At 55.6% G+C, this 15,878-nt stretch overlaps 1 protein-coding gene across 1 annotated transcript in view; it reads left to right on the top strand.

The window, feature by feature from the left end:
• Cdyl2 (chromodomain Y like 2) overlaps positions 1-15,544 on the top strand; it is a 168,115-nt gene extending 152,571 nt beyond the window's left edge. The window contains exons 4-7 of the mRNA XM_026393010.2: positions 2,360-2,532; positions 9,123-9,333; positions 12,242-12,385; positions 14,823-15,544. Of these exons, the coding sequence (XP_026248795.2) occupies positions 2,360-2,532; positions 9,123-9,333; positions 12,242-12,385; positions 14,823-14,981 (687 nt within the window). The 3' untranslated portion in view covers positions 14,982-15,544. The remainder of the gene's footprint in view (positions 1-2,359; positions 2,533-9,122; positions 9,334-12,241; positions 12,386-14,822) is intronic.
• Positions 15,545-15,878: the final 334 nt, after the last annotated feature.

Below are 15,878 nucleotides of genomic sequence, written 5' to 3'. Positions count from 1 at the left end.
GGCCTGCCACCCTGGGCGTGACCCTCCCGTGACGTCTCGGTGCCGGATGGTGACTTCAGGTCTCAGGTCACTTGCCCTCCCTTCCCTCCCTCAGTTTGTCACTGTGAGAAGCCTTTCCTCTTTGAGTCTGGTTTCCCACAGTCTTCTCTTCCTCCTCTGTTGTTCTCGTGTCCTTCCTCTCCCTTCTGGTTCCCAGTGTTTTCAGTTGTGTCTCTTTCAGGTCGGTGTCACTTACAGTCGTCTTCCCGTCCGCGGAGTGCAGACTTGTGTCCCCTCGAGTGCTGTGGGATTGCGGTCGTGAGCTCAGCCTCGGCAGGGACTGTTTTCCTGGACAGTCCTCGGGCAGTCCTGGTTTCTGTTCTCTCCAGAGGACTTTGACATTCGTTCTGATGGGATACCCCAGGGTTGCCGCAGCCGAGTCCAATTTCCATGTTAATTTTTCTGAGGTGGAGATCTCTCTCCTGGGTGGACGTGATCACTCAGCACCTCAGGTCCACATGCAGAGCAGGCTTGGAGTTTCAGGTTCTCACAGGAGGTTTTTCCCATAGCCGAGGTAAATCATTTGTTTGAGCCTCGTCTTTGACTGTGGGGAGGGGAACAGGTGGCAGAGAAGCTGTGCTGGTGACTGGTGGCGTGGATCAGCACAGCTGTCTGTCTCCACATCTAGGACTCTAGCAGCCTGGCCACATGACCGTGTGGACTCACCCCAAACTCCTGGGTGCCCAAGAAGAATGGTGTATGTGGGGTGGACGCGTCTGCTGCAGGAGTGGGACTGGAAGGAGTCAGAAAATGTGAAGGGCTGCTGGGGTCAGTTGACCCAGAGTCCAGACTTGAGTCTCGGATGACGCTCTGGCCTGTGTGGCCAGCATGCATGTGGCAGGGGTCGGCTTCCGAGTCTGGCTGCACCATAAGCTCTGCTCTCCCTGTGCTCTGCAGAGCTCATACCCGGCTGCTCCAAAAGCCAGACCCTGTTCCTGGGAGGGCATCATCAGCCAGAGGGCCAGAGTCAGCTTTTTCGCTGCTGTGACTAAAAGACCCGACCAGAATGATGTTAGAGGAGGAAAAGTTTATTTAGGGACTCACAGTTTCAGGAGTCTGTTCCTAGACAGTCAGCTCCATTCCTTGGGGCTCGAGGTGAGGCAGAACGTCATGGTGGAAGAGGGTGGTGCAGGGAAGCAGCTCACATGATGATCAGGAAGCAGAGAGGCTGCACTTACCAGATCCCAAATATATACCCCAAAGACATGCCCCAGATCCCACCTCCTCCAGCCACACCCTACCCACCTTCAGTTATCACTCAGTTATCCCCACCAGGGGATTAATTCACTGAGTGGGCCAAGCTTTCATGACCCAGGTATCTTGCATTGTCTCACACATGAGCTCTTGGGGACACCTCACATCCAGACCAGAGGCAGCCTCACCTGTGTTCAGGGCTTCCTGGTGTGGGAGAGCAACCTGGATCTTTTTCTTTGGGGCTTGGAAAGGTGCTGTGCGAGAATTGCTATGTAATGAAGCAAGCAATGATTGAGTGCCCCCTGTATGCCAGGTATCATACTAGGCTCTGAGAATATGGTGGGAGTGAGAGAGCCGTCCTTCTTGTCCATATTAAAATCACAGCCTGGCTGGGCAAGCAATGCCCCTTTAGTGGATGAAGGGGAGGAACGGAAGGCTCTTGATCTAGAATTCACCATCCCTCCTAGGAATGGAGCCTGCAGGTGGCCAGAGCATCTTCTGCTTCCTTCAGTCCTCACTCTGGTCCTTGAAAGTGGGTGCTGTGGTCCTCCCCATGGAAGAGGAACCAAGTGCTCTCCGTGTGTCTCAGGTCAAGTCCCTGGGACATGGGAGAGCCACGGCTCCCAGCAGGTTTTCTTACTCCATAGGACTTGAACCCAGGTCTAGCTCTGATGCCAAAGCCTGTTTGCCATGAGCCACCCACAGGCACTGTGAGACTCTGGGCTGAACTCAGGACGGACAAGAGTCCAACTGAACTGAGCCGTGGAGAGAGGCTGCCGACCTCACCTGGGCTGCACGCAGCTATTTTTCCACACCTTGTAAACGGCTCAACTAGCAAATGCCAGAAGAGGATTTGTAGAGATTTACCAGGGATTGCCCGGCACCCGGCCCGTCTCCCTGGTCTGAGCCAGTGACCACAGGCTCCTTATTAACTCCTCTGCGTGCTTCAGGAACGGAGTCAGGAGGCTTGGGTCTGATAAGCATTCCCTTCCTCGGTGTGGGCCTTGCTAGTGTTCAGGGCAGACTCCCTTCACTGGCAGATCAGGTCTGCTCACCTCTGGCCTCAGGGCCGATGTCCGGCTTCCAGGGCGGACACTCATCCCTGCCCCCTCACCTCTGCCTGCAGATCATGAAGGAGGTCCGGCGAGCACTGTGCAACGCGGCCACAGACGACAGCAAGCTGCTGCTGCTCAGCGCGGTGGGGAGCGTGTTCTGCAGTGGCCTGGACTACTCCTACCTGATTGGCCGGCTGTCCAGTGACCGGCGGAAGGAGAGCACTCGAATTGCAGAAGCCATCAGGTAAGTTCTGCTCCTGTGGGGACACCTTGGGGTTCTAAGGTTTCCACATTAGGCAGACAAAAAAGTACAGGTTGCCCAGTTAAATTTGACTGTCAAACAGTGGAACATATTTTTAGCATAAGTTTGTGCCAATGCAATGTTTGGGATCTACTTCTGTTTAAAATTATTGGTTATTTATCTGAAATTTGGGTTTTAATGGGCTATCTTGGTTTTATGTGCAGCCCTAGTCCTGCCTTGCTCTCCAGGTCAGATCCCACTTTTGATCAGAAGGAGACTTTTTCCCGACTGAGGCCCGTGTCGGCTGATGCCCGTGTGGTGGGCACTCTCCTCCTCCTGGAGGTCCCTGCTTTGCTTGTCTGGACATTCCTGGGTCCTGGACCTGAGATGGCTGGTTGACGGGGTGGGGCAGGTGCTCTGGGCAGCTGAGCATCCTTAGACCTGTGGAGTGGAGCGTTCCCCTCTCTATTGCCTTTGGGTAAAGTTGGGATCCTAGTATGACATCGGTGTCCCCTTTGAGACACAGAGTTTGCTCATTTCCCCATTCTTTGTAAATATGTCAAAAGCCAGTGAGGTGACTTCTAGCCAGGCTGCTGAGCTGGTTGCAGCCATCCCTCAGCGTCCACTCAGCAAGGGCAGATGGGCTCGCTGCTGTACCTGGCTCAGGGAAACAGACCAGGGACACAGTTTAGTCATGTCCCCTGGTCTCCTCAGAAGGGACACTTACTTCATCCTGAGCCTGGGCTGTACATGGGGGATTTTCCGGCCTCCAGCCTCACTGCAGTCTGGCCACGTCACACAGGCTGTGTGTGACAGGGGCCTGGGGGAGCAGTTCTCCAGCAGGCGACACTGGAGCGCGTGTGCCTGTGTTCCTCATTCCTGCGTCCCTCTCCAGGGAGCGTCTGCTGGTGCCCTTGCTCAGAGCGCCACGTGCTTCCTGTTGCAGAATGCTTTCCAGAGGATCGGGAAGCCTGGTCGCCAGCTCTGTGCTGCCCCAGGCCTGCAAAGCACAGCCAGCCCCAGTCCCAGACAGTGTGTTCTCTGCTTGGACTCAGTACTGGCTTCTGCTGAGTTGGGGGGACCGGCAGCTTCCCCATGATATTTCCCGCCTCAGTCGTGGCCAACAGAACCCACTTCAGGGGACCCAGCGCCCCCCTGCCAGCCTGGCTCAGTCTTGGTCTGGGTGTGATGCCGTCAAGGCCTCCACTGGATCTCCAGACGCCTGGGTGCACCTTTGTGACCTTGTCCCTGGCTGTCACTCTTGTGACCTTGTCCCTGGCTGTCACTCCACGCACACTCTGCTCAGAGCAAGCAAACCTCATGCCGTCCCCAAAACATACACCCACATCCAGTCCAAATCCCGGACTCTGCACATGTGACTTTACTTGCAAAAAGGGTCTTTGCAGAAGTTGTAAGTCCTGAGATGAGGTCCTCCTGGAATAGAGTGGATCCACCCCCAGAGAATGGCCTTAGGAGAGGAGACAGAGTGAGCAGGAGGAGGTGGCCTAAGGCAGAGAGGGAGGGAGGCATCACCAGCCAAGGAGCTCAGGTGGCCGGCACCACAGGAGCAGCCAGCCTGCCCACCCCAGGCTTGGGACTCAGGTCTCCACAAGGAGGGAGAGTGGTTTCTGTTGTTTGGAGCCTGTGTGTGGTGGCCGTGCAGCAGCCCTGGGAGACTGATGCTCCTGGGGAAATTGTCACATCTCAGAAGGTCCTGCCCATCACCTGGGCTCTCTCTCAGGCAAGCTCCATGCCGACCTCCACTCTGGCACCCCAAGGCCACTCCTTCCAGGGCGCCCTGCTTATCTGCTGGTGGGGTCTGTTAGCAGGGGATCCCTGACAGCTGTCGCACCGTGGCCTCCGTCAGTCGTGGTGGATGTGATGAGGTTGTCCAGTGGGGTTGTGGGGTGGTGCCAGGACACATGGGAACAGGGACTTGCAGCAGTGTCACTGTGGGCAGGGAACCTGAACAGAAATAGGGGCCCCAGGAGGCTGGAGCCCCCACATGCTCGCCCACCCCTGCAGCTTTTCACCACCAGTGAGGACAGCGGCCTCTCCCCAGCCTCCCCCTGCATCTGCCTCTAGATCTGTTAAGGCTGAGGGGTGTGGCCCTGCCTCCTGTTCCCCATAGCCTCCCCTTCAGGGCCACAGGACTGACACCCACACCCTTCTAGAGAGTTGGGAACCCAATCTAGGGAGGTGGCGGTGTCAGGGGCAAAAAGGGATGAGAGACATCAGCCCTAGGAAGCTGCAGTGGAGACGAGTCCGGGGTCTGGGTCCTGGACTGGCTTCGACGTCTCCAACTGGGAACCCAGGGAGCCCCAAAGCAGGGCCCTGCACACAAGGAGAGGCACCTCTAGTGGGACAGACCTCACCGTCTCAGCAGCCAGCTGCACGCGGAGCCAGGCCTGAGGCAGCACAGGGGCCTCTTCCTCATGCTTCAGGGGGAGCCGGGGCTGATTCATGGGCTGTGGAGGGGGACAGGGGACATCCCTTGGCTCTCTTGTTCCCTGCCCTCAGAGCATGGAGAGGCAGGAGGGCTCCTTTCCCAAACCCAGCTGCCTGGCAGCCCCCTGCTGTGGCAGAGTCCCCCCGCTGTGATGTGCAGCGCTGACCAGGAGGTTTCTACACAGGGCTCCAGAGTGCTGAAGGAGGGACAAAAGGACAAGACGGAAAAGGTGGTTGTGAGGAGTGGAAGGTGCAGAAGGAGGAGTCAGGGTGTCAGGAGGCAAGACTGACAGCCTCAGCACGGGGGAAGAGACCCAGGGCGGACAGTGTGGCCGCACGGAGATGAGTGTTCGGGCCACAGAGGGACTGTCAGACTCCGCTCGAGATAGGAGTCTCAGGCTCCCACTCAGGAGTGCACCCCCAGAGCCCAGGACCCCTTGGTGGGTGGGCTTCCAGGGCAGGGCCTGTGGCTGAGCTGAGTCCCGCCCAGCTCCTGCGGGTTCCCAGGTGCATGACGTGTTTACAGGCCCAGCCATGTCGTGTGCAAGAGCTTCATTCACAGTCCAGCAGGGCGGAACATCTGGACGTGGAGCTGTGCCTCTTCTCCACCTGACCTGCGGACGTCCCTGGCGGTTGTCCCATGCTCTTGCAGGGCTGACCCGGGGCTCAGACATCTCCTGAGCAGTGTTCCCACCCGCTCCCCCTCCTTGCCTAAGGAAAGCAAGCACGCAGGGCGGTGCTGGCTCACTCTGCAGGTGTTTGATGGACTAGCAGAGGTCGGTCGGGGAGCAGATGTGGTCCATTCCCAGAAGCCTCTCCCCAGGACCATCCTGAAAGAGGCTGCCCTCACCTGAACTTGGCATGGATGGTGTGGTGTCTTGTCCAGTGTGGGGTTTAGGAAGGTGGCATGGGCTAGTGGCACCCACAAGGTGTGCGGAGGCAGCTACCTGGACACTTGCTAGTGGTAGGGCCTTCAGCTCCTCTCCAGTCTCACTAAGGCCACTGGCTCCTGTGGAAAATGGGAATCATCACATGATGGCCCTGGCCTCCCTGGTGGGCTGCCCGCTGAAGAGCAATCAGGTTCCCTGCACGAGCGCTCCTGGCCCTTACCAAGCCCAGAGCATTAGACGTGAAGAGTCACCATCATTTCTGTTAGGCCTTCAGCCATGGGTCAGAGCTGCGCGGAGCCCGACTACTTGGCAGTAAAGGAGCTGCCTTCAGGGCTCTGGTCAAAGAGTGGTCGATGGCTCATAGAAGAAATGCCAGTGCTCTGGGTGACATCCGCACATCCCACGAGCAGTTTGCCTTGAGTCTCCCTTAGGGTGTGTGGGCTGGGCTTGGTCTTTTAATTCTGACGCAGCCCCATGGGGAGCCAGTATAGGTGTTTCCAATTTACGGAGGGAGAAATTGAGGCTCCTGAGGAGACCTGGCAGCCTGTCCACTGTTCAGTTAGGGGGCAGAGTTGATATTTGACCCCATGTCTTTCAAATTTTGAATTCCTTCCCCTTCTGCCACATCAGAGCAGCCTAGCAGCCGGTCAGGCAGCAGCTCAGGGCTTGCGCTGAGCAGAAGAAACTGTAAAGGCCGGGGTCAGCCTGATGGCCCTGGCAACAGGGAAGATGGCAAGCCATCTTGTGAGCCCAGCCCTGCCGGGCCGTCAGATCAGATATCTGAGCTGCAGGTGTGTAATGCAGTGTCCTGTTTGCTGTCTGGCTCCCACATCCCTGGGGCCCTGGAGATAGAGATCTGTGGCCCGAGGTGAGAGAAGAGGAGGGCCATCTTCACCAGGCGTTTGATACCAAGGAAGGAAAGTGAGGGCTAGAGGAGTGAGCAGGAGCAGCACTGTCAGGTGGAGAGTCTGAGCCCCGGGTGCTTGGGCCCCAGCACCCGCTTCACGGTCCCCGATGCCCTTGCCCAGAGCTCAGAGGCTCTAGAGCCCTCAGGGAAAGGCTCTCGGAGGAGAAGGCTTGGGTTGATTCCCGAAGGACTGTGGCACAGATGGCAGAGCCAGGTAATGGGGACATCTGGGAGGCCCACCAAAGGGTCGTGGCCATCACGGACCCTGTCACTGAAAATGTTCAACAGAGGTGGGAGGGGGCTTCCTCAGGACGTGGTGCTGGGAGTTCTATACCAGGTAGAAGAATTGGCTCAGTGAGTCGGAAAGTCCTCCCAAGTCTGAGATCCACTGTTCTGGAATTGTATTGGCACAGGAACGAGATGTCTGATGAAAACCACCAAAGCCTGGGGTTCCAAGGATCCTAGAAAGAACCCCCAATCCCCGAAGACTCCAAATTACACCGGTGAAAAGCAAGCCAGTGACACAACTAAAATCTAACTGTGAGGTTGGGAAATGAAGCCAGGAGTCGGTTGTCAGGGGGTCGGGGTGCCAGGACTCTTGGTAGGGGTGTCTTTTTAGGTCAGCTGCAGCGAGGCCAGCAGTGACTGAGACCATATGATGCCCAAGCCTGGTACAAAGCTGTGTACTTTCATGATGACCGGTACAGGTCATATGACATCCCTAGATCCTGCAGAATATGAAGTGATCTCACAGTAGACTCCAACGCCAGCATGTCAGTGTGATACCCACATCTCTTGATGTGAGTTACAGGAGGATCATTAACTTTCTATTAGTTAAATATTGGCTGCTATAACTCAACTACGATAGAAATTTACTTCTTGGTTATGTAAACCTGAAACAGATGTCACTGATCATCCTGTGGCTGTCATCCAAAAGATGACTGAGGTCTGTGGCTCCACTACTGTCTTCCCAGACTGTGTGCTCATTTGGGTGGCAGGGCTTGGAGGACTCTGTGGTGGGAGACTGAGCACTTGGAAGTGGGTTCTACTCCATACCTAGTTGCAAGGGAAGCTGGGGAATGTGTTCTACCAGCAGACTCAGAAAAAAGAAAGAAGAGATGGATTTGGTGAAGAGTTGGCAGTCAGTCCTTGCCTGCAGTCCTTGCTGTCCTTCTGGGAGACTCCTGTATTTCTTCAACAGCTGTTCACTGAGCACCAATTTCAATATTGATGGAAACCCAGCAGTGCCCTGGGCAGACCTAGGGGTGTCCTTAAGGAGCTAAAAGGAAGAAGGATTCCAAAGCAGATAGTCAGTAGGGTAGTTGCAAATTGATAGTGGTATTTCCAAGAACTCTTGGAGGCCTTTGTGGCTCGTGCACAGTGAGGAGGGTCAGGAGCCACGTAAGAGAAGCCTGAGAGGTCCTTCGGGGCAGAGCAGGGTTGTGAGCAGCTGGGTTTTATTCTCGTGAGTTCTTGATAGCTTCTAGTCTTCAGTCTGAGAATAATGGGGGACACTTGCTTTACTAGACATTGTGGCTCTTTCCTGCACATCCAGATGAATATTAACAGTTTATAGATCTTATCTAGCAACTAGGGGAAGGCAAAAAGCGTTGAAGGCAGAGGAAGAAGAGCTCATTCCTAGTGGCTCTACATGGGAGGTAGAGATGTGTACAGAAGGTCAGGGAGAGAGAGTGTTGCCACACCCTGTGGTCACTATTCCAGAGGCCTAATGCCTGTGGGCAGCCCAGCACCTTCGCAGTGGGTTGTGTAGACCCTCATTAGCATCATGGAATCGCCCTCGGTGGCATCCCTCTAGGTGGTGCAGAATCTTGGATGTCACTAGCCCACCCGTGGCCACCATCTGAAGCAGGAGTTCCGTCCTCAGCTTGGCCCTGGTGCTCACGGAGCCAGAGCAGGGTTCCCGTAAGAGCAGGGGTCTCTGCCCCCCCAGAGCCGCCCCATTCTGCTCTGGGCCAGGGGTATGTGGGCATTCTTTCTCTCTTCTTGTTGGATTTGTCTCTGGGACATCCCTCTGTTGGCTCTGGCTCTGGTTCTGGTTTGGAGCCCAGGATTCAGGTCCACCTGTGTCACCGTCCATGATGTAACTCTCGAGAGTAGACAGGAGGCCGTGGGAGCTGGGCACGGTCCTGGGACATTGCACATGACCTGAGCCAACTGAGACAGCCACCACACAGGGCCTCTGTGCCCAGAGAAATGAGGCCCTGCCTGACCTCTGCTCACCTCTGACCGCTGGAGTGTGCATCGCAGCACCTGGGAGAATCGGGGGCATCCAGAGGGGCTCAGCAAGCTGAGGCTGCCTGGTAAAGAGGGTCTTCTTTCTCCCCCAGGGACTTTGTGAAGGCCTTTATTCAGTTTAAGAAGCCTATTGTGGTGGCCATCAACGGGCCAGCCCTGGGCCTGGGTGCCTCCATTCTGCCTCTCTGTGACATCGTGTGGGCCAGCGAGAAGGCCTGGTTTCAGACACCCTACGCCACCATCCGCCTCACGCCCGCTGGCTGCTCCTCCTACACCTTCCCCCAGATCCTGGGTGTGGCGCTGGTAAGCCTCCCCTTTCCCAGGGGCCTCTCTTTCTGGGATGATATGTTGGGTCCTGGCAGGATACCCCCGTCTTAGGTTAAGGTGTGGCTTCTTATGGCTAGAGACCCGGGGGCCCTGTTAGCCTGCAGACTCTGTCTCGGCCGGGCTGAGGCTGGGCTGGTCCCAAGGCCTCCAAGCTGAGTGGAATGACCCCCCTCGAGGCTGTGCGCTCCTTGAGCACCCGTGGTGCCGGGCTTTCCACCCAGGTGCTGTCTCACCGTCTAGTGGCAAGAAGACCCAGTGGGCCTCCAGCCCAGGAGGCCACCACGTTCCCTGTTCCGTCCCAGCCAGGGGCTCCATCCTCTTCAGATCCTCCCCATGCTTGTGGTCACAGAAATGAGGGGGACAAGTTCTTGCTGACTGCTTCTGTCTGGCTCCTTCTGCGGAGTTTACTCATCCATTCACTCACTCACTCCTGCTTCCCGGGACTGAGTACGGCCACACGCTCTTGTCTTCAAGCCTCTGGCGAACACAGCAGAGGCTATGGCCAGCCTGATAACCTTTCTCTACACTGGCCTGAAAGATTGTCCTCTGGGTCATCAGGAACCATGAGTGACAGTCAGAATGGGGGGAGAAACTTATGGAAAGATCCAGAGGCCAGAGAGCTGGGCAGCTCAGACCTGCCTGGGAGAGGCCAGTGTTCGGGGTGAGTGGAGTCGGGAGGAGCAGAGGGGCAGAGCAGGAGGAAAGGTGCTGTCTGCCCCGGGAGGGAGGTGGGGGCTCATTTCAGAGGAGATGTGCACCCTCATTAGCTCCTGGCTGTCAGCTTCTGCTGGGTACTGCCATGGGCAGGTCTGTGCCCAGGACCTTTTTCGTGTAGCTCCTCCCAGACGATGTGTGTTGGTCAGATTTCCACTGCTGTGACAAGATACCTGGGACAATCAGCTTAGGAAGGGGGAAGGCTTTATTCTGGCACTCAGTCCTGGAGGTTCCAGTCTGGGCTCAGTTGGACCCACTGCTTTTGGCCCTGTGGCAAGGCAGCACATCCCGGTGGCAGTGTGGGCTGGAGCAGAGCTGCTCTCCTCGTGGTAACTGGAAGTGAGAGAGAGAGGGAGGGAGTGACTGGGGTCCATAATCCCTCCAAGGGCACACCCCCATGACCCCAAACCTCCCGAGAGGCCCAGCCTCTTAAAGGTTCTGCCATATCCCAAGAACACCAAGCTGGGGACCATGCACTGGACACATGGCCCATTAGGGGTTTTTTGAAGATCAAAACTAAGCCAGGCAGACTGGTGAATGCCTGTAATCCCAGTTGCTTGGGAGGCTGAGGAAGGAGGATCATATCTGAGGCCATCCTCAGAAACTTAGTGAGACCTAAGACACCCTTCAGTTCAATTCCCAGGATGAAAGGAAGGAAGGGAGGAAGGAGGGAGGGAGAAAGGATTGAAACTATGGCACTCTGTATGATAGCCACAAATTTTTTTCCCATTTTTAATTCTAATTTGTTATATATATAACAGCAGAATGCATATTACACACATAGAGCACAATTTTTCATATCTCTGGTGGTACACAAAGTAGAGTCACATCACTTGTGACTTCATACATGTACTTAGGGAAATGATGTCTGTCTCATTCCACTGACTTTCCTACCCCCATGACCCTTCTCTTCCCCGCCCTCCCCTCTTCCCCTTTGCCCTATCTAAAGTTTGTCTAATCCTCCCATGCCCCCCATCCCCACTATGAATCAGCATCCTTAAATCAGAGAAAACATTCGGCATTTGGTTTTTGGGGATTGGCTAACTTCACTTAGCATTATATTCTCCAACTCCATCCATTGACCTGCAAATGCCGTGACTTTATTCTCTTTTAAAGCTGAATAATATTCCATTGTGTATATGTACCACAGTTTCTTTATCCACTCATCTACTGAAGGGCATCTGGGTTGGCTCCACAGTTTAGCTAAGGTGAATTGTGCTGCTATAAACATTGATGTGGCTGTGTCCCTGTAGAATGCTGTTTTTAAGACCTTTGGGTATAGACTGAGAAGAGGGGGGTAGCTGGGTCAAATGGGGCTCCATTCCCAGTTTTCCAGGGATTCTCCATGCTGCTTTCCATATTGGACAGCCACAAATTTTAAAGCAGAAGAAATCTCGGAAGAGTGGGCTCTAGAGGCAGCCAAACGAGCAGCCCGGGAGGGCTGCTTTCTGCCCTCCATCCTGCAGGGTACCTGTGCCAGCCCTGGGCCCTGGAGAGATGCTGCCCCACCACAGTGTGAAGGTGCTCTGGTTTCCAGGGACGGCAGAACTTTACTGGCTTAATTTTTAAAAAAAAAATAAAGGAGCTCAATGGTGCTCTTAGCTGGAAGGTCCATAACTGGGGCTTTCCGTGGGCAGACAGGCCCGAGACTCCCAGCACCTTTCGTCTTCTCTCTCTGTTTCTCCTTTTCTTACGGACTCACGTCTCCACAGTGCAGGGACGCAGCTGGGGTGTCCTCTGGGCTCACTGGTGTTGGTCTGTACCCCGAGAGGGAGAGCCCTCCCATCATGTGTGGCTGGGAGCCTCCTGGAAGAGCTTTATTGTGTGGGTAGATCACCTCCTCACCCCTGGACTGCTGTTGCAGTGGTGGGTGGGCCCTGATGTGGGTCCTGCCCACAGCAGGTTCCCACTAACAGAGGAGCGGTAATGGGCAGGTGAGGCCTCAGTAAATACATGGCTCCCTTTGAGAACTGGATGGAAGCTGTGGACCCTCTGCTCAGAAAAACACTCAGAGATGCTAATGTCTGCCTGCAGGTTGCACAGCGTATTCAATCCCAAGTTGCAGATCCTGCCTCGTAGAGCAGGGAGTTGGGTACAACCAGCCCAGGATTCCCTAAGGGACACAGGCACAGCTCTGGTCCTCAGCCTTCCCCTGCCTTTGCTCTTTCAGGCTAACGAGATGCTATTCTGCGGGCGGAAGCTCACGGCCCAGGAGGCCTGCAGCAGAGGCCTGGTGTCCCAAGTCTTCTGGCCCACCACATTCAGCCAGGAGGTCATGCTGCGGGTCAAGGAGATGGCGTCCTGCAGTGCCGTGGTGAGTTCCTGCACCTCCGGGGGCTTGCCCTGGCAGTGGACCCATGTTAAGAGAGGACAGCCAGGCTTAGGGGGGCTGATTAGCATTGCAGAGTCAGGCAGGGAGTCAGGGAAAGGCCCTTGTCACACGCTTCATTCACAAGGAAGGGTCACACTTGGGCGTGGAGTGCTACTCCATAGACCGTCCTGAGCACAAAGCACAACGCAGAAGCACGGCCAGCAGAGGACTGGGAGTGGACCCGGCCCAGGGGCGACTGGTCTGGGCTGCACTGTCCCTGACTTCATTTCTTCTGCCCACCGAGTACTTGTCATGTATAAACCTGCTGCTCGCCTCTGAAGACACCCTGAAAAACAGATAAACAACACCTCCGCAGAGGTGCCGGTTTTTAATTGTGGATGTTTCTCACGACCGAGTTCTGAGCACGGGAGAGACAGGTGGGAACGGAAGGCTGGGGGTGCTGATGCCTGGGGCCAGTTCTGGAGCAGAGATGTGGGCGCTGGGGAGATGAGACCCCAGGTTCTCAGCTTCAGAAGTGGGCGTTGGCTGGGTTTGTGGGGCCGTACCCCACCTCCCTTCCTTTCTCCCTCCACCTGTTCCCCACCCAGCTGTCAGGATTTTCTGTCGGCCTCTTCAGCCCTTGATTCGTCACCTACCGTGTATCCACTTGATGATGGTGGTGGGGACGCTCTCCTCGCTGGAGAGGAGCCTTGCTAATCTCTCTGGATTTGCCTTGAACCTTCCTGATGTCTGCGTGGCCAACTCGTCCCACTTTGCCTGAGACATTTTCTGGTTAGCACTGAACCCCATCGTCCTGGGCTAACGGACAGATGAGATCACCCCAGAGCCGGTTCCCAGAGGCTGGTGGAAAGGCTCAGCAGAGGAAACTCGGGGCAGAGGCTCCCAGCCTCAGCGAGGCCAAGAGTGGGCAGGAGGCCTGAGCTGCAGTCAGGAGTGGGGTCTGTGCCCTGGGGACAGTGGGGGACACTCAGGTGAAGAGCTGTGGAAAGGACACCAAGGAGACATGCTTAGCAGAGGCCTGTGACAAGAAGTACTGCAAGGAAATCAATGTCACCAACACTCTTGGGTCCAAGAGCTCTGGGGGATTCCCAGGAGGAAGGCTTCCCGTAGCAGGAAGCTGTGTCCCTGGGAGGTGGTGCTCCTGGGAAGGATGGAGGCCAGTGCCTTCCGGCCCCTTCCCACTACCTGTGCCCCTTGCCGTGCTGGGGAGTGAGACCCAGCCGTTGGCACCTGGGCACCCTCATCTTGCTTGTTTTTCTGTTGGGAAGCATTTCGGGACGGTGTGAAGCTAAGCCTTGACCTTGGTGGGCGTTGGTGGAGGCCAGCAGAAGGATGCCAGAAGGCCTCACTTTGACCACACCTCTGGTGGGGGGAGGCAGCAGCACTGCTCTGGGGGTGGCCACACCCCCCACTTCCTGCTGTGCCATCGCTGGGCAGCAGGGCCCCTGGGCTGGGCCACCTCCTCCAGGTCCTTCTGTAGTGGCGGGTAAAGTAGGGCCTATGCGCAGCTGAGGAGCCAGGGCAGGAGCCCGGGGAAGTGCTTCTCACAGAGCCGCTGTTCGCGGGGTCCTGTTGACACCATGGCTACTGTGACCGCCACAGTGACTGCTGCTCATTTCTACTGTTAGTGCTCGGGTTCCTTAGCATCAGCGTGGCTTCTGTGAGTCAGTACTGTAGGATCACCGCTGTCACCATGGTGTTTACTGCCCATTACTAGGATCATTGTCACCATCACTGTGATTCTGATTCCTCCTCTACAATCACTGTATTGTGTGGCTGAAGTTACTCTGTAGGACCGTTGCTGTGACCTCTGATCAGCACTGGTAGCTGGAGTCATTGTAATTCACGGTGACTGTCACCACTGACGGCTTCAGTCACTATGGTTAATTGCTGTGGTGTTAATGTAAGAGAGTGATGATGATGGTGTGATGGCTGCGGTTGTCACTGGTCCTCACTACAGTGATGACTGCCAGTATTGCTGCTGCTCTTCCTGCTAAGCCTCCTGAGGACACAGCTGTTGGATGGCAGGTCCGGCTGCCTGGACGGCTGTTTTTTCATTTCATGACACTGTTCTGCGTTCCTAGGGACTTTGAGTGAGGTGTCGCTGTTCCTCACAGATCGAGAGAATTAATCCATTCATGGCGAGGGGAGGGCAAAGCAGTGTTTCACAAACTTTTTTGGTGACATCCATAGGAAATGACGCTGCATTTGTGTGACCCCTGAGTAAAAGACGGGGCTCTTGTGGCCTGGGGTGCCGTGGGCCCCCAGGTGTCCCAGGGGCAGAGGGCTCAACCTCTTGAGCACCCGGCTTCCCTCTGTGCTGGGACACGGAGCTGGGAGGCCCCCTGAAGGAGGCTTGGTGCATGGGTGCGTGCCACCCGGGTGTGCAGGTGGAGGGTGACCGCTTGCCTCTCCCCAGGTGCTGGAGGAGTCCAAGTGTCTGGTGCGGAGCTTCCTGAAGTCGGTGCTGGAGGACGTGAACGAGAAGGAGTGCCTCATGCTCAAGCAGCTCTGGAGCTCCTCCAAAGGCCTGGACTCCCTGTTCAGCTACCTGCAGGACAAGATCTACGAGGTCTGAAGGGCTCCGGCTCACTTGTGCCCGCGCTCAGGGCACCTGACTTCCAGCTCAGCCCCGGGTTCCCGCCACCGAGCCCAGCGTGGCCCTGGCCAAGGAGTCTGTTGAGCTGTCTCTGTCCCTAGGGTCGTGTCCATTTCCTTGTGTCCTCTGGTCGTCCTCATTGGCTTGATTCTGTGTAACAGTGGGAAGGGCAGCGTCCTGGGCCTCCCACACCCCTCCCAGCTGGTACAGAGGTCTCCAGGGCTGCGTCTTCCCAGGGCTCCGCCAGGTGCCGCTGGCCTCTCCCCACTTGCTGACATGCACCGCCGTGGTCCAGGAACGGGATGCCGCTCTCCCCATCCTTCTGACTCAGGCTGTGTCTGCACAGTGCCTCTGATTTGGAGATGGGGCCCTCATGGCTCTCTCTGGCTAAGTGTCCATCTTGTGCCAGGGGACGATCAATCTTAGGGAATTCACAGACCAATGAGCAAGTGCTTGTGTAGACCTGGCTTCAGTCTCCTCTCCAGTGCGAATCTGTGTGACTCTTAGGGCTTGGTCTTAAAACCCAACCAAGTGATTTACAAACCCAGATATTGTACATTTAGAAATGTTTTGTTAAATATATATTTTTAAAACAATGTAAGTGGAAATTCTGATAATTTATGTGTATTATATGTAAAGCTAGTTTTGCAAAAAAAAAAAAAACACATGAACTACTAGGAAAATTTTTTTTCTTTAATTGGACGTATTTTATTTATTTATTTCTGTTTATATATTATGATGTCTGTTGTTCACACAGATCTTATTTTCATACTGCCCTGGACCAAATACCAGTCGAGGTTCATGCCGTTTGGTGCATTCTAACAATGAACCGCGAGAAATACAACTCAGAGGGAGGACAGCAGGAGGGTTCTGCAG

The sequence above is a fragment of the Urocitellus parryii genome, chromosome 15 (assembly GCF_045843805.1).
Source record: "Urocitellus parryii isolate mUroPar1 chromosome 15, mUroPar1.hap1, whole genome shotgun sequence".
Classification (NCBI taxonomy): domain Eukaryota; kingdom Metazoa; phylum Chordata; class Mammalia; order Rodentia; family Sciuridae; genus Urocitellus; species Urocitellus parryii.
Note: the sequence above shows the minus strand (reverse complement) of the source record. Positions and strands in the feature narration are given on the sequence as shown.